Below are 19,303 nucleotides of genomic sequence, written 5' to 3' on the forward strand. Positions count from 1 at the left end.
GCGGCGATAGTACCTTCCTTTGTCCCATTAAACGCAATTATTCCAAGTCGACCGAGTACGCGGTCTCGTTAGTGTCGGTCCACAATAAATATTTAATCTTTAAGCCGTAAGAAATTGACCAATTGTAGTCAAGTATTTTTTTCATATTCGATTATAATTGGTCAATTTCTTACTTCTTAAAGCTTAAATCACCTATTGTGGACCGACACTTAGGGCTTCATTGATTTAATTGATACCTATGTCACGCCGAAAAATAAATATTTTGTTTACAGTTCACGAAGTTCTATTGCAACTTTACAATATACATATACGGTAGATTCCTTTCGATCATGTGTCACGATTCTGGAAAGGTGGCTTAGAAGAAACCGATGGGAATTTCTACATTTAAATTTCATCTCTTTAAGATTAGCAGTTATCTTTCCTTAAAAAAAAAAAAAAAATACTGTCCTTTTTCAATTTCTTCTTAAAATGCAGCAAATAATTAAGCTCGAAGAAGGCACAATATAAATTTGCAATATATCTTGTTTCTTACAAAACTATCTCATCATATAAATTCGCAGCGAGAAATACAGAAAGAAATTAAAAATGTTTAATTCTTATAGATTGCTGATTTAAAAAAAGCAGGAAAATTTATTATAGATGTTGTTTAGCAAATTCTATTCAATTTCTTCTAATTCACTTGACATTTTACAGAAGATTATTTTGATAGAGATCTTTTTCACCCGTCTCTCTCTCTTTCTCTCTCTCTCTCTCTTCTCTCATACATTATAGCAGAACGTTGCGACGAAAATTCCGTAAAGACGATCCTCGAAACGGATATTCTCCGTGAAAACGAAAGAAATTCAATACGAAGTAACATCAACGACATACTAGAAAAATATCCGCGCAGTATATCGGTCTCTGTGTATGTGTGTGTGTCTCAATCTATATTATATATATATATTTATTATTATATATTTGTGTAAATCTTTAAATCTTCGATTTTATATAGGGTGCATCGCGTATAAAAATCTTATTGAATTCTAATACATATATATATATATATTTTTTTTTTATATATACAATGTATGTGTACGTGTGTACGTGTAAAGATTTATATGTATTTCTAAAGGTATATATATATATATATATATATATATATATATACACAAAAATAAATAAATCTTTCACGTTTGATTTTTGACTCTACGGAATTTTTTCACGACTGGGCGGGAGGGAAAAGTCAGGGTGGACAAAAGATTTATGATGAATAATGTATGTATTGCGTTTGAGTCAATTGCTTATCGTAAAGAGAACAAAAAGATGTATTCTGATTTGACGTTTTGTATTGATAACTCTAATTTTCGATAGATTTCGCATGATTCTCGATACACATTCGCGACATTTAATGAGAAAAATCGATTAATCATAAAAATATTTAACATTAAAAAGAGTCATAATTCCAAGTTCAAGCTATATCATTCTCCTTGTGCATAATTTTACGACTGGATGGATAAGCCACGGGTAATAAAAGTCAATTAACACAGTTTATGATCATGGATTGAATTATAAAGTTCACACGTGTATTCCTGAGAAGGGTGGCGTAAAAAGAATTAATAAGTGTTCGAAAGAACTTCGGAGTGATCGCGAGACGAGATTAGGGATTTGCAAGTTTAAAAAATAGATTCCAATTACCCTCTTCACAGTTCACTGATTTTCTACAGGGGTGTCTCGTGATTGCGTCATCGCCCATGCGATACGATCCTGAGGGGCACTTTAATCCTGTAGGGCGAATTGATTTTGACCAGGCCATCCTCCTCCTCTCTCTCTCTCTCTCTCTCTCTCTCATATACACATACTTCTCTTTCTCTTGCTCTTTTGTTACCGTTTGCTGCATCAATATTGTGAAGTGAAAATAAGCACTGTACAAAGAGAGTGTACGGACCCGATGCATAGAATGAAAATTGAAGATGAAAAACGAATGAGCGATTGGGTAAAAATTGGGATGAATGTTAATGTGGAAAGGAACAAAAATATATGATCTTGCTTTTTCGTAATAGGGGAGGAAGCTGACGCGAGACGTGTTTCAAGAACGACAAAGGCGAGAGGGTATCTCTCAAAAAATGGTGTGAGTATCTCGGATATTTACATATGTAATAAAAGGGAGGCATAAGAGTTGATACAATCTCATACAAGTCCGGTAAATTGTGCTAGAGATACGCCCGAACTAGAAAAGGGCGGGAGGAAGGCGAAGGACACGAAGCTATTCGAAACACGTTCGATTTTAGCAGGGATCAATTGCGGACTCGCGCAAAGAACAACAGAGAACAGGGAAGACAACAAGAAAAAGGAGAAATAACGACTTTTTTTACAGACACGAAGGGCGAAGGGGAAGAGGGTGAGAGCGGGACGCATCGTAGGGGGGGAAGCCCAAAGGGGAGAAACTCTCGATACTCGAAAGCCCGTGGCTTCACCCTCCATAAATTCTACGTGCCAGGGAGAGGAAGCTTTTCGTTAAAGCTGAGCTATCGGCACGGAGTGAGCATCCCTTTAAAGGGAATGAAGGTGTCCGTGAATCGCCGCCCCGAATGCCGGGAGATATGGGCATATCCGTCTTAAATTCTCGAGTGCGTAGCTGGTTCTCTCTCTCTCTCTCTCTCTCTCTCTATATATATATATATATATATATATATATATATATATTCCTCTCAAACATCATTCTCTCCCCTTTCCTCGCTGGTCACCCTCTCGTGTAGCACATTCGCGCCCGAACCAATCTCCGCATCCCACCTCACCCCTTCCCATCCCGCTTTCTCCCTCGCTTCGTCCCTCTTCTTTCGCTTTCATTCCTCTTGCTTTCGCGTGCCAATTCTCTCTTCACCCTTTCATTCCCTCCCCCGCCCCTCCCTCGCGCCCTTCCCTTTCCGCTTTAGAAATGTTGCTCGAGCTTGAGAGACCGAGGGCGAACGCGCGATGTTGCAGTTCGACAATATAAATGGTCCGTATTTTTCACGCCAAGAAACAAGAGTGATGACGAAATAATTAAGAATTCGAAAAATATTGCAGGCCAGACGTATCGAAGGCTAAAAAAAATTTTTTGATAAATAATCAGAGACAATAGCACGATTCATTACAGATTTAAATAATAATGAGAATCACGCGATATATATTTAAAATCATCTTACGAATTAAAGCTCCGCAAGGAACAATCGGTGAGAAAACGGAATAGATTAATGGGGATAGCAAGGGAGAAAATTAAAATTAAAAACTAAAATAAATACGAAAGAGAGTCAACTCAATGTTAGTTTAATATGAAAAAATGTGTAATTTGTTCAATAAGAATAATAATGATATATAATCATGGAGATAATAATAATAATAATAATAATAATAATAATAATAATAATAAAACGTAATGCTAGTAATATGTAATGTTTGGCATCGTTATGTGTGTTTGCATCTGTACAATAGTCTATTTTCTGCGGCGCTTTCGAGTTTTTTTTCCCGTGGACTTTCGCCACATAACATTTCGAAATTAACGTATTGTAGATTATAGCGAGTAAAGCCTATATCCTCTCGTCTGGCTGGCGGACGCGAGATAATAATGCGGTAAACCAGCAAAATTGCAAAATTAATCAATAATAACGGAAATAATAGCCATAACAATCGGCGTTGCGATGAAGTGAAATGGATAAATGATAGCGAAAATATATTGATTGCGATAACAATAACTAAGAAACAAATTAGATTACAGCGATAACGACAGCCACTCCGCCGTTCTTAATTATTAGCGATCATAGTTAACATACGAGAACAATCATATATATTCGTTTGTTAGAAACGACGACGCACTTTCCCCCGCGCAACACCTCGCACAATCGCATTTTGCCAAGGTGACAGCCTATGAATTAACAAAGTCTATGCATATTTCATTATCACGTAGTTTTTGACGAAGCTCCTCTTCCCAAAATATTAACGCCTCCGCGTAAAACGAGATGAACTTCTTTTTTTTACATTCATGCTGGATAATAAAAAAAAAAAAAGAATAAACGATAGGAAGATATCGCTCGTATTTACAAAATTCTAAACCATATCTCTTTCTCATATCAGAAAACGACGAACGGTCTGTGACATTTTGGAAAAATTAATAGACCGATTCTCTTGGATATGTAACGAATCATTTTTGTGACAGGACATATCTCAGAATTATTTTCTTTCATCTTCGATTTTCAGAAGAGTTTTCGAATATTCATTATCTTTTTATCTAAAATTTTTAGATAAAATTCGAGATCGTTATTGATAACTTTTTAATTTATGATATTATATATTTTGATTATTCAATGCCGCATTAAGTTTTTATTAAGTTAAATTTATTGTTAAAGTTTTAATTAATTAATCGCAACTGTGTACGCGTGCGTGCGTGCGTGCGTGTGCGTGTGTGTGTGTGTGTGGTGTGTGTGTACAAATATCAATTGAAAAACGACACATTATATATATTGATGTCTTCTTGAGATTCGGCATGCCACATCACGCTTTTCAGTTTCGAACCTAAATAACTATCCAAGTAGAATAAAAAATCATATAAAGATCAAGATGACACCACCATGATATCATTTTGACGTCATCTTAATATCTTTATATGATTTTTTATTTCTATCTTGGGTCCTTTTGTTCGCTGAAAAACCCACGATTTGAAGAAGATACAATGGCTTGGAAACACATTCCTTATTTCGGTCGCGAGAGAAAATAGGACTTCAAAGTATTTAACGACTAACGTGTAGAATAGCTACATATTGTATAATACGTATGGTAACCCAGTCAGTCGTGTCTATTTCCATCCCACGGACAGCGAATTTAATTGAACCGAAAAACGCATTATCGAAAAACTCGGTGCGACGTCTTTTATTTTCGGAAATATGAAAAATAAGCCTCTATCAGGTCACTTGATATGATTATCGTTGAAGGGGTGACGAGTCGCGAGCCCTCGCTCTTTCTCTCTCTTTCTCGGGGGTGCGTCGACTTCATAAAGCTGACTATGTAACCGAATTATAGTACACAGTTAATTGTATAGATAAAAAAATCGGATTCTGCCCGTTCACAGAGAAGCCTCGCGCTTCGTTTTGTCGTATTTATTGCCAAAGATGTCCACGGGGCAGTACAATTTACAATTACATAACAAAAACTTTACACAGTTCAATATGTGAAAATCATAAAGAAAGTATTACTCATAAAACGCAGATAGAAAATATATCTCTCTTTCAAAAAATAGCATTAAATCTAAATTTTCAAAAAAAAAAAAAAAAAAAAAAAAGAAAATGAAACGCAAAAATTCACATACTGTCTGTGTCAGGAGGAGATGTATTAAATAAAAGAAAGAGAAGAAAAAAAAGGAGATATAGAAATTTGTATACCTGCAATAATATATGCTCGTTATAAATTTTTCTTGAGATCAAAGAGATAAATAATCAAGTAACCATGTAACTTCGATTCGTCCCTAATAATTTTTGCGAAAGAGGCGAGAAGTTCAAGTCGACTTGCGTATCGCACAAAAAACGTAATGCAGGTCCTTCCTATTTACACATATACATTAGGCTTAGCGTATTTAAAAAACGGCTCGCGAGTTTGTTAGTACGGAACAATTACTTTTGGTACTGTTCAACAATCGATTTCTCGAACGTTTTTCAGGAATGCTTCTTTTAATCCTATTACTGATTCTCAGACGTATGCTGCAGAATTCCTTCTTATATTAAGATAAGATTTTCTTCTCAAAGTACAGCAATTTCATCAAGTTCATTTTATAAGACGTTCTGAAAATCGATTGTTTTCCGTTACGATTGATATAATGGTCAAGTATGCTTAAAGATACGTATTACTGACAAATTATACACTATTTTAAACTAGAGTTTTCAAGGAACGCCACGTTAGATGGTCGGAATTGCTGTAATTAAAGTTATTTCATTGTTATCTATCGCATCATTTGCAATTGTGGAAACTTCGGAAATTTCCTGTAAGAATTTGACTTCTATTTACACACCAAACGTATCTTCATGGTCAGTTAATTTTACAATGCGAATAAATGAATTTAAATGACTCACGAGATATGCGGCGAGATCATTGAAAATTGTTAGACGTAAAGATAATTCGATGCTAAAGAATATAGGAAGATACTAATGACAAAGCAATTTTACTTGATTTGTTCGAACATTCGAAGAATACGCGGATCTGCTCTTCGTTAGGCGTTAATTAAGCGCGATTCTCGAATTCTGGAGTTGCCTTCCATCCATCGAGCGCTCGTTCCTTCTCGCAATTTTCATCGGTTCGCTTAATTAAGCTTAAACTAGTTGTAAATGAGCCGTCTTTGACTTTTCCTTTCGCCTCTCTCCTGTCACCGCGGCGCGATGGAGAGAGAGAGAGAGAGAGAGAGAGAGAGAGAGAGAGAGAGAGAGAAAGCGCGGCAATGCGAGGCAGCGTGTCTTTCGCGATGAAATGATATGTCTTCTTACGCATCTAGAAAGGATCGATAGGTGCTTCCTTCGCTCGTCCTTCCTCGTGAAACTTTTGATATTCCTGTAGGGCATAGAATTCTGGCGCTTTCCCGCGGCACACGTGACAACAAGTTAGGACCCGTATAACACTAGAAACTAGACGCTATTAGAAAGTATACATAGCTTGTTACGTATATGCGTAAGCGTAGAACACACGGACGAGTTATGTCGAGTTAAAAAGGATTACGCTTCGGCGATCAATATTTCGAAGTCACAAACTGAGGCGAAAAGTCAAAATGAAGAGCGATGAACCTTCGGGAGTTAACTGATCGTGAGCAAGCACAGACGAGCTTGAAACAACGGACCGATCAAATTTTATATATACATATATACATAATTTATAATTTTACAAATATACATATATATTTTATATATAGTTTTTTTCTAAAATTGAAAACATCGTAGATGATAGAAAATATACGAAAAAAAAAAAAAAAATGTACAATCGTATCAAGAGCAAAGCTAAGTAAAAATAATCTTGTTATATATGTAGTTATATTTTAATATCGTTAAGCTAACGAGAGATAGATCTTCGATTAGACTTGATACCGTTGATACAACATTTCTTTTTTCATTTTTTTTTAACATTTTTTTCTTTTGCGTCGATCACGATTGGTACAATCAGTAAGTATGTTGAAGGTTCAACAACGCTTTGAGAATATCGAAAATATTGATCCTCCAAAGATTTCTATGAAAAAAAATTGGGCTATTGCCGTATGAAAGAATCCGTCGATCTCTCGGTGGAATTAAAATTAAACTAGTGCAGAGGAGAGCCATCGAGATATCTCATCGTGTCGTTTCACGACACAATGAGTCGCAAATGAGTACATTCGCTCGATCTTCCTCGCGTCTACGACGCTGCTTTACAAGAGGCCTGTATTTCACCGCGCACTTATAAGCGCCGAACGCAGCTACCCTCCTTCTCTTTCCCTCTGTTCGTTTTCATCCTATCGCTCATATCCTATCGAACATTTTTTTTTTTCCCTTGGGACGAGAACGAAAACCCCGATAAGCTGCGTTTGACGCCGGATAGGGGCATGAATACGATAGCCCGAGACATTTTATCCGGGAGTTATTAACGCGTTCATCAAGCATCGGCCTGATATCGCCGACACATTAGTATTCCTAAACGTTTGCCAGATATAAAAATGTAAATTTCGACCATATCATACACGCACGCACACATATACATATACATATTTTTTATTCTCTCTCTCTCTCTCTCTCTCTCTCTCCCCCTCTCTTCGCATGCTTCACGAGTGTGTGACACTCGGGTGGTCGATCGCTCGGATTCCCCTAAACAAAGCACGCGCGTTCTCGCGACGATTCGGTCGGTGTACAGAAAGGCACGCAATGAAAAGTTGGAAGGATATCCAGGAGAGACGGAAGCGTGAGAGATGTCTCCCCCACGTTCTCCGTGCTTTCTTTTTTTCTCTTTCGAGTGTCCAAGTTTCCGCAGTGCTTGGAATGTGAGGAAGCTTTTCGATCGCGCGAGGGGCGTCCGGAAAACAGCATTCTGATCGTAACCAGCTGTCGAATTTTCTCCTCGAATTGACGCGATTTCGTGGTAACGTCGATCTTCTCGAATGTGCTTAAACGAGACTATCTAACGCAAAACGAATAGAAAAGATAATTGTAACAGGGATTCGCGAGGCGCTTTACGCACGTTTATAATTCGCAATGGATAGCACTTCTCTTGCGCTTAATATCGCAATTAACGGTATTGAAGCTTAAAGGCGATATCGATGCATTTTATAGAACTAGACATCATACGCAGATATCATAAAACGATCTCTTCGCGCATTCTAGTTGTATTACATCTGAGAGAAATAAATGTACAGAGGCAAACGCATCTTTCTTCGCACAAACGCACGCACGCACGCACACACATACAAACACACACACACACGCGATATACACGCACATCCATCGAGTAAATTTCATTCGGATCGCCCACATTGCATTTCGCTAGAGCATTTCGCTTGCGAACTGTTACTTCGTACGTGCGATCTCACAATGCGCTATTATATTAATTTTTTGCAAATTACATCTGGAGATGACTATCGAGTTTTCACAGCGATCACGTATTCGAAATTCTCTCTTTGATTATCGTGAGAAATTGGAACGGAAGTTTACTTGTCAGAAAGGAGCGTATTGAAAAAAGAAAAATAACGTCAAAGAAATTCGCCAAAACGATGCGCATTATATACTCCTCAAATTTTATTAATTTGGAAACATAATAAACTATCTTCAACAATTCATATTTTTGCCAATAACATACGCTATCTAACAATGTATACATGAACACTCTAAAAATAACAAGACTAATAAACAAATCTTCTCAATTCTCCTGACACTGATATAAAAATATCGTGTAAATTAGGAAGCGTTATATAATTAACTAAAAGCACACAACTTAGTCGATCGCAAAATCCGATCTGTACTGTAAGCGCTTCTACGAATGTGAATCGCGAAACATATACATTTTTAATTCCAATTGAAAAACTCAACATATATTGAATAAAAATTTCTCAACCGTGAGATTATATCCGCATTCCGTATTTAGGGCGTTCGCTTATTCTCAGAAGTTCTTTCTACAATCATTAATCCTTTTTTTATCGTTCTTCGAATGTTTTGAAACATCTAGACCTCATTTCCTAGCCGGTTGCTTTTGCTTTTACTTATCGTAGGTATGTTTATTGTTTAAGAGATGTGTATATAAAAAAATATGAATCGTCTCGTTTCTTCTATTAGAGGTAGATACGCAGGAAACAGAAGCGATATTCTTACGTTCTTTTTTCCACTTTTTCCCTTTTTTTTTTTGTTTCTTTTCGGGTGCACTTGACTGGTTTTTTTTTAATGCGCCAGGTCGTCTCTCTCGCGGTTTAAAAGCAATCCTCTTCTCCGCAATTCACGCGTTATTCAAAAGTATCGCCTAAATCAGCACTTCATGAAGTGCACAATGTAACAATCTTACCACACTGTTAGAGCACACTTAGATAAAAGATAACTATGATTAATTGCCGCAAGAGAGAGAAACAAAATTTGGATTAAACACGAACCTACAGATATTTTGTAAAATAGTTACGTGGCATCTGGTGCAATAATCCAACAATTTCTACCTACGGCACTTAAGGCGCCAACTAATTTTAATTTTACTTACATACATTTCTATTATATAATAAAATAATTAGCTGGTCTATATATATATATATATATATATATATATATATATATGTGTATATATATATGTATATGTATATATGTATATATACTACAAAGACACAAGAGCCTATAACAATAGGAAGTTACAATTTTTCCCTTACCTGACGATAAACACTTTTTTTTTTATTGCAAAAGAATTAGTGTTCTACATTTGGTTAAGTCCAAACAAAACTAACACTGGTTTTGTATGCGCACACATATATGAATAAGGGTGTTTATGCAAATATATACAATTACTGAATTGAAAGACAAACTATAAAAAAATGGAACGTTAATAGAAAGTTTGCAATGTTTGCGTATACAGTTATTTATGTACATAAATTCGAGAATGCAGAGTAGCGATACAAATAATTAATGAGCGTTAAAATATTCATTAAAGCATTATAAACAAAAATCAAGTAATATCGATTTCACTTTTTCTTTCGTTTTAATAGGAAAATGCGCTGTAGTTTAAACGGAACATTGAATCTCCTATTTTCGTCGTTTTCGCTAAATTGCTTTTATTGCATCTCGCTATTCCTCTTGAAACGCAAGACGAAAAGACGCTGCACCGTTTCCTCGAGCCTGATATCTCTGCTTATACGCGACGCTCTGGGATATATAACAAGATCGTACGATCATAACCATTCCCATCACATTTGTATTCAGCCAGTCACAGCATCGTTATTTCCGATGGTCGAAACATGGTTTTGTAGTTGACCATCGACCGTGAAAACATCTCTCGCCAGCGACGTAAGCAGATGATCGAATGTTTAACGGCACAGATTCGCGTGAAATAGCAGCAACGCAACGACTGGCATTCCCGCACTAATGCGCAGTGGCAATGTTCTCGATGGCTGCGACGTTTCGCGCTAGTGTACATCGCTGGCCTGGCGTCAGTCAGAACCGCCGCTGCTATTACCGAAATATTCTCCGGCGTCACCACGGCATATCGGACACGTTCGATTAGACTGAAAAGATAAAATCATCGGATTTATAGAATTAAGTTGACACATAGAGGAAAATTGATATAGTTTTTAAAATGTTAAAAAACATCGATTTACATCTTTTGAACTCATGTGACATTGTCAAATAAAAACTCTTTTGTTCTCATGTGACATTGTCAAATAAAAACTTATATAAGGTGAAAGGAAAAGAAAATAAATTTAACAAAGTAAGATAAAGCTTTATTTTTTTCAGAAAAATATATTGTTGATATAAAAAAGATATAATTATATGGTTTGTTAAATTCAAAAAGATATTGCGACTCACCTTAAGCCATTTATCAATGCACTTTGAATGAAACTCGTGAGAACACGGTAGAACACGTAATGACTGGAGGGCCTCGAAATCGCACATGCACACAACGCAGTTAGTCTGATCGCCCTGGTGTGTTTCCGCGTTGAATTTGTAAGAGGGTAGCTGTTCGACTTCCGCGCGAGTCAAACCTCGCGGTTTTGCCTCCCCTAGTCTCTCGGCTAAGGATAGCAGCGCCTCGTAATTCTCCGTCACCGAATCCGGCGAAGATAATTCAGCCTGGTTGTAGGGAGATAGCGGTGGATTGCTGAACATCGCTCTGTAAAAATAAATACAGATCGCCATACAGATTAAATCAGTATTTCGCACGTTTCCTTGAAATTATTATGATACATAGAAACTTTACGCACAGGAAGTGTAGTAAATATCCCGGATAAGCCATGGGTGGTAACTGAGTCGTGCTCCTCCATCTACCGAATCTCGGCCGTCGCAGAATGTTAGACGTCAGTCGCCGAGATCTGTTCTGTACAATCTCCAATTGACTATTTCGCGTCTCTGATAGGAATATGGGCGGCGGTGTCGTCACTGTCGGCGTAAGAGCCGGTGGGGAATACGAATGTGGTAATGGCAATGGCGCACCAGCTGCGGCGCCCACTCTGTGATGATGATGGGACTCTATCAGTTCCAGCTCAACATCTCTCTGGAAATATAAAAGAGAGAACGTTAAGAACTGCGCAAAAATATCGTAGCATAATAAAAAGCTTTTTTCTAAAAAATTATTATTGTTAACGTTTTCCTGAGAATTCTGATTAATGACATTTTACTTTTCTTGGAAGAATACAATTATGTCAAACAATGTATAGGTAAATTTTCGATAAAGTTTAAGATCGTCTGAGATACAATTTCGAAATATTATATAATACTTTCGCTATATTGACCGAGTAATCTTAAGACTACCCAAGATTAAATTTAGGATAGTCTTGAGATAAGATAGGACTACGAAAACCAAAGATAAGTTTTCCAAATTTACCTGCTGAGATAATTGATGATGTGCTGTGTAATCGGTGTGGACGGGCGGTGGACCTGCAGTGTGCAGACCTGCAACACCCCCGGCCGGTGGCGCGTACCCTCTGGGAGCGGCACCCACCAAAGAACCGACGATTCCATGACTTGGATGCGTCGGATGTGCAGCAGAATAATGATTGTGATGATGAGTCACCTGAATAAACGATGTCATGGTAAAACATAAGATTTAGTTAATGGAAATAGCATTTATATCAGAGTTATAAATACAACGCAGTCTGCAAATAAGGGACGACCTGTGTATATAATAAAAAACTGAAGCAACCATTCGCTCAGTCATTCACGGTGGATGAATTCATAACCGACCTACCTGACACGAATGTCCAAACGGATGTGTTCCGTGTGGCGTATAGAGACTGTGGAGCTGACATGGGATTCTATAGCCAGTCGCCTGCGGATGCCACAGCGGCTCTCCACTAACGGCAACCCCTAGGCCAGACACCCCAACTTGACCCACGTCGACGACCACGGGGGCGTTCGTACCCTGCGCGGGATGATGCCCTGTGCCGCCTGCCGCCGGATGCGGATGGGGATGCGCCTGATGCGCATTATGGATGCTGTGGTGAGAGTTATGCAGTCCATGAGGGTGGGAACCATGGATGTTGTGATGCGAATTGTGGAGGCCGTGATTGTGGATGTTGTGAGGATTCGGCAGGAAAGGATAGGAGAGTCCGTACGATTCCAAGTATCGCTGATAACGATTCCTGACGGTTGGGCTGCCGCGGGTGGAGATGCGATTGCGAGGTGAACGTCGTTGTGGCGCACCCCCGAATTCCCAAGGCGGTGGGGTCGTGTGCAGGGGTGGCGTTGGCGCCGGCGGCGTCGTCTCTCGGACCTCTATACCAGACACAGTGCCGTTGCGAGAAATTCGACGACGCTTCCTCGACGGCGACTCGCTCTGGCAAAACATCGCGTTCCGTATCGCTTATTACTTACTCATTTACATTATGCAGAAAATGCCATTTGACTCTCAACTTCCCGGTGAAACATTAAAAAGCTTGCACTGATCATTTCAATTAATATTTATTTCAGATCTGTATCTGGTCAAATTTTTAGATACTTCAGCAAAATTCTATTCTTTTCGCGCAAGCGTTCTCTCTTCAGAGAAAAAAAGAATATTGTGGGTCGTTAGAAAAATCTCTTAGAAGTCTACTTTTTGATTGTCGAACTGTCGAAATGTATAAATAATATTAAATGTATAAAATAATATTCATTTGATCGAAAGAGTTCAGTTCGTTGATTCTGTGTCAATCGTGACGTCATTATCAACGAATTTTTTTTTCTCGTGTAAATTATTCGATGGAAGATATGAATAAACGTATTGACATCGAGGTGTCATTTTAACTGTGTGATAAAAACGCGCGCAGAAAAAGAAAAAAAGAAACAAGTGGACCAACACACACTCACTCACCTTTCTACCGTCGTCTTGACTAGGCTGCCTGTAGTACGGCGGCGACGGTTGGATCTGCACGGGACTCAGAGGTAGCTGATTCGTGGCTGAAAGCAAGAGTAACTTTACGTAACTTTCCCCGCGACATCCGATCACGAGAGACTGTCTCCACCTCACCGAATTAAACTGACACGACGAAAGAACAAAACAAAATAAAAAAAAGAAAAAAAGAAAGGAATTGCGCGGACTCGGACAATGAACTTCCGTCGCAGATGAACGGATGGACAGACCGGAGGACGGAACCGACGAGATACCTTGAGAATTCCTGCGGTACTCCATGTCTACTCCGCTGGCTCCGAGGCCGGGACTCATGTTCAGAATAGGGCCGCGCATCGTGTTCTCCTGAAATCACGAAGGTGGTTGAAATTAGACAACCCTCTTACGAGCGGAAGACGGAGGAGAAGGTAGAGGAAGAGATATGTTACTTGGCCGCAGATATTGATGTGCAACGGCGGCGAGTTGGCCGGCGGGCCAACCGGCTCCTGGGGGAAATGCGGCGGCGGGCCCCTCGTCTGCGGGCTGTGCTGCGGGGGCGGCTTATATCCCACGCTGCTTCCGCCCACGTTCCCGTGATAGGAAACCTCCTTGCCGGCCGGCCCGGAGGACGTGCCGACCCCGGGGCAATCCCTGCGTCGTGCATAAGAGAAAATATGAACTCGGGCTCTGTGCTGCGAGAGATACGCTGCCGAGAGTCGCGTGCACAGCACCGGTGCACCGGACGCACGCACGCACGCACGCACGCACGCACGCACGCGCGCGCGCGCAGAGACGTGAACGGAAAATGCGTAATAAATCCGCGCGAGAGAGATACGCCGTTCCCCGCCAAGCGATAACTCGGTTATAAGTGCCGATACTGGCCGCGCTCGTAACCGGAGATGAGTCACGTACAGCTCGCCGCGGCGGCAGGACGAGGATCTCGGCCAACGCAGATCCCGCTGCCTCCGCGAGCCGAGCGATACCGCGGAGTTTTCTGCGTGCAAGAGGAGAAACGCTTAAAGGAGGAGTCGATCTTTTCCTCCTCGACAAGAGGAGTTTCGTAAGAAACTCGCGAGAACGACGGATCCTTTTTCCCTCAACAACGGATTATTTTTCGCGAACAACTAGTCTTCTCCTCTTCAAATTTGATCGTTACTTTCTTAATTACATTAAAACGAGAATTTATAACGTTATGCAAATTTGAAAGAGTTTTTCCGCGAATCTGTGTTTCTCGCTCGCGTTTCCACGTATTGATCCACGACGCGGATGCGGGGAAACGTGATCTATTACGACGTCTCTAATTAATTTTAGTCACTCGACTTGCTGCTGGCGTGCAAGGTCTCACCGGCGTGCGCCAAATTCGCAGGGAAAATCTTATTTCCGGGCGTAGACCCGATTCGCCCGATCGAAAATCCTCCTCGAGGATCCCTTTCCCAGCCTCGCGTTTTTTCGAGCTCGAGCTAGCATTCCGGTGTTCCATTTCCTCATTCGCAAGAGAGCGCGCCGTCGCGCGATTTGCAACGTCGTGGATTCGCGGGCTTGCGGCTCGAGCGATTAAGCAAGCGTCTTCTCGCGATGATTTATGAAAGTCGCCTGTCATCAGAATTGAAACGATAGCGATGTCTGCAACGGGAGGCGACGCGACGCAACACGACGCGTCTTACTCACATCATAAATAAGAACCGGACGGCCGCCGCCGCCGCCGCCGCCGCCGCCGCCGCCGAAGATCGAATTGAAAACGTCCTTGGTAAATCGCGACTGGTTTACTTTCGGAGAATTCGGGCTATATCGATGAAATAAGTCGCGGGTAGAACTGTTGCTCCCCGAGATTTTCGCGTCACGACATTTTACTTCGACCGAGATCAGAAATGTTCGCCGCGTTAAAGATTCAAGGGTCGCGATTCAACGGTGAAACGTCTGGTCACTGACATATTTATCAGCGCTATATCCGATTCCGTCTTCAACTTTCGGTTAACGGAACACGACGGCCGAATTCACGATGACGAATCCACGACCGAGGGAACACAATCCGTCCGACAGCGGCGGCAGGATGGTTATCTCCCGTCACTATTCACTTGACCTACAAGAATGGACGAATAAATTGGCCGTAATAGTTAACGATTCGACAAACTGGAGCGCCGGCGGTTTATTTATTTTTGTTGGCCGCGGATTTATTTATCGTTACACAATCGGCCCGCCGGAGCCCGGCTACCTTGTGAACGACGTCATAAAGAATATACGTATCAATGGAAACCGAACTGTAAACGTTATATAATGCACGACGTGACGTTCGTAAAATAGTCACACTACGCTCACTCGTAGTACATGATGTAACATAATGCTATTTACATAATTTCATCCGCGCGTTTGTACGGCTTTTGCCATCAATGTTGCACATTGTACTCGCAATTTGGTTAATGCATTTATATTTAATATCGCGTTATCGTACTCGAGTGTACTCGACTTTCCTGAAGAAGGACGTTTGCTCGATAATATTTCGTCAATTCATCATTCTTTTTATTTAATTTTATTGCCATAAAGTAGGACTTAAGTTTGATTCGAGTAAGTTGTACTTAAATACTGCCTAATACTCGATCCGGCGATAAAGTAAAAAGAATAATATTAACAAAATATCACTGAGCAATGTTTTCAACGGGAATCCTCGCGTTTTCTTACTCTTTTACCCTAACCCGCCACGTGTTAATGTATTTCCGAGAGAAGGAATCGAAATTGCCACGGTCGTAAGAAAGAGGAAAAATCTATACACTTGCACGAAACTGATAAGTATGCGCGAGCATGCCAAACAAGATAACCAGTGAAACATATAAACATGGCATAGAAAAAGTTGAGAAAAATAAAAATGTTAAAGCGAACGTGGTAAAACGTCGTACGTTCTCGGCAAATAGTGGAGCTCAATTGGCGGAATTAAATGGTTTTCAAAGATGTCGATGTCATGCGTCAATAGCGGCGATCGTAAAATGGTGCAAGATTACATCAGTTTGTACACGACTGCAATGAGAAAATAGGCTTCCGAGTTGTCTAACGCCGTAGAAAATGACAATAATCCACCCGTGGGATATATCCGTTATGCTAATTGAATCGCGAATTAAGTTTTCTGCCTGTATGATTTTAATTTTTAACGTTTGTAGATGTCTCTCAAGAGATACATCGGTAGAAATAAAATTTATGTCAGTGAATAAGTTTATTTATGCAATGTCGATGAAACTTTGTTAGAAAATTGTATTCCGCAATGAAATATAAATCTTTATCTACATGTCAGTCGTACTTTCTCGAATGTATTACACGGAAAGAACCATTTTGCTTAATTATCTTAATATATAGATCCGAAAATAATTCTGGCCAATCAAAATTATTGACGCTTAAGCATGATAATAATCCTGAAAAAATTTTTGATACTTTACATAATTATTTTGGTGGCTGATGAAAATTATTTTCACATTTATATTTCAAATTTTTAGACACTTCAGCTAGCAAAAGTTTTCTTTCCATCTTGAAAATCTTGACTTTATAAAGTTTATTTTATTAACGCAACTTTTCGACAGACAGAAAGAATTCGCGTCTCTCAAAATCGTGCAATCGTGAAATTTATAGACACGTGTTTGCGACATGACTTTATATACAAGCAGGGCTTGACAATGAGATTCAAGTCGAACAAGTATGAGCTAACACTTTTCAATGTCTTTTTACATGCAACTTGCAGTTTTTAACATGCAGGATGCCGCTGACCGACCGTACTTCCTCCCAATTCCACACATACTGTATAATTAACGAAGAATCGCGTTAAAAATAAAATGTACCGTTCATTCTAAAGTTTTGTCTGTGAAACAATAAATTGATAAACCGACTCGATATTTACGATGCAAATATATCGCATGATTTTTCACTTTTCCGTCAATGAAAATAATTCATTATATTCATCTTTACTTGTCTTCCACGTGAATATTTTATCAAGATCAACGTGTTAAAAAAATATTTAAAAAAAAATATTTTTAGATTTTCTCTACTTTAACATTCAACAATATTTATCACGGTGGAAGTCACGATTATTTAACACCACTTTGCATATACGGAGTATGTAAACAATTCCTGCTCTTAATTTTAATAACAGAATCTCCGAGCTATTTGGAATCCTCCTCAATTAAAATCGAATCGAGACGCTTCTATTTCATTAAACGCTATAAAATATGTAAAGGGCAAACAAACAGGGTAAATATTCGTTTAAATTTCTATGCAAACTTTCGTTATCAGATTTTCAATCCGAAGCTCAATTTAACGTTGCATTACATTAAAAGATTACTTATTGCGACTTCGCTCGAAATATTCTCCGAGGAGTCCGCGGACTTCAAAACTCTGTCATTAAGATCAAAGGCGGGCGCTATCGAGACACCCGAGAGATCCAACGAGAAATCCTAATTGAACGTTCATAAATCCGTCGAGTTGTGAGGTCTACACACGACTTGAATGCAGCAAGAGTATAATAGTCGTGTCTAATGAAATCCAATGCGACGTTGCATTATACACACGCGCGTGTGTGTGTCTGTGTGTGTGTGTGTGTGTGTGTGTGTGTGTGTGTGTGTGTGGTGTGTGTGTGTGTGTGTGTGTGTAGAACGAAAATTCGCGCGGTCGGGCGCGGAAGAAGAAAGTAGGAAAATCGATAAACCGATTTAAATTAAGGCAGATAAACGAGAAACGCGGCCGAACTACTGAAAAAGAGGGGTCCGAAGTGCGAAAGCACGGAAATAAAGCGCGTCTCGCGGGCACGTCATTGCGGCGGGCCCGTTGATTATCGCTGATTAGAGAGACTCGTCGACTCTTCACAACGTCAGCTCTTCTGAAAATTAAATACGTCCGAACACCGTCTCTCGGTCCAGCATGAATGGAATGCTCGGGTGTGTATTAATTTTATATGTATTTATATACTTTTGATAATATATAAACATATAAAATATACATAGCTTTATTATATATATATATATATATATATATTTATATTTATATATATATATATTTATGTATATATGTATGTATTTATGTATATAAGTTGCAAATAAAATAAATATTATATATAATAAATATTTAATATATAAACATTTATATTTTTTGTGTTGCGCGCGCGCGCGCGTGTGTGTGTGTGGGGGGGGAGGGAGTCGCATGGCACTTTCGCTATGCCATGTACTAAGCTCGTGACGTTTAATGCACAAGTGCACGTTGAATAATGGGAACGCAGCACGAGAATTTTTATCGCGTAAAAAAAAAAAGGAAAAAACTCGATCCATCTCGTAATGAAACGCATGTCGACTTTTGAGTAATCTAACAGAGATCGAGAGCGTTTTCCAAATGTTGAATAAACGGAATTCTATTTACTTCGGACTTTCTACAATTGATAGAAAGTCCGTGAAAATTGTACAGGGCGTTCCAAATTCGTTATTCGTCATGTTCTTTAGAGTCAAGGAATTTCTTCGTTTACGTAACATTATGTTCTTTTCATCGGCGGAGATATTGAAAGAAGTCACAGTTATTGTTTGCGATTTATAATTTACCTTCATGAGATAAGCTTCAAAGGTATACATAAAAATCGCAAGTCCTCTTTCTTCATTTAATGTCAAGCGGATTAACTTTTTCTCAACTTTCGAAGATCAAGTTTTCTCAAGAGAAGTTTAAGAAAATCTGTTTATAAAAAGAAACTGTTAAAAAAAAATTAAGAAGTTGTTAAAAACTATTAATAGAGAATAAGTAAAGGAAAGAGTAAATTATAGGACACCCTATACAAACCCTGATTAAATTAACC

General features: G+C 39.2%; 1 protein-coding gene across 5 annotated transcripts in view; it reads right to left on the reverse strand.

Moving 5' to 3' along the window:
* Positions 1 to 3,269: 3,269 nt before the first annotated feature.
* Positions 3,270 to 19,303, reverse strand: part of mura (ring finger protein murashka) — a 39,035-nt gene continuing 23,001 nt past the window's right edge. For 4 of the 5 annotated variants that reach the window (XM_089082537.1, XM_011645585.2, XM_011645584.3 and 1 more), the window contains 8 exons: positions 13,944 to 14,145; positions 13,773 to 13,860; positions 13,480 to 13,565; positions 12,379 to 12,966; positions 12,016 to 12,204; positions 11,396 to 11,685; positions 11,001 to 11,304; positions 3,270 to 10,699 (listed from right to left, as the gene is read on the reverse strand). In XM_089082537.1, coding sequence (XP_088938663.1) covers positions 10,625 to 10,699; positions 11,001 to 11,304; positions 11,396 to 11,685; positions 12,016 to 12,204; positions 12,379 to 12,966; positions 13,480 to 13,565; positions 13,773 to 13,860; positions 13,944 to 14,145 — 1,822 coding nt within the window. In that variant the 3' untranslated portion in view covers positions 3,270 to 10,624. Of the gene's footprint in view, positions 10,700 to 11,000; positions 11,305 to 11,395; positions 11,686 to 12,015; positions 12,205 to 12,378; positions 12,967 to 13,479; positions 13,566 to 13,772; positions 13,861 to 13,943; positions 14,146 to 15,162; positions 18,377 to 19,303 lie in introns of those variants that run through there. The other variant, XM_089082538.1, reaches the window with a different exon arrangement.

The sequence above is a fragment of the Pogonomyrmex barbatus genome, unplaced genomic scaffold (genome assembly GCF_055798465.1).
Source record: "Pogonomyrmex barbatus isolate J1 unplaced genomic scaffold, ASM5579846v1 scaffold6, whole genome shotgun sequence".
Classification (NCBI taxonomy): domain Eukaryota; kingdom Metazoa; phylum Arthropoda; class Insecta; order Hymenoptera; family Formicidae; genus Pogonomyrmex; species Pogonomyrmex barbatus.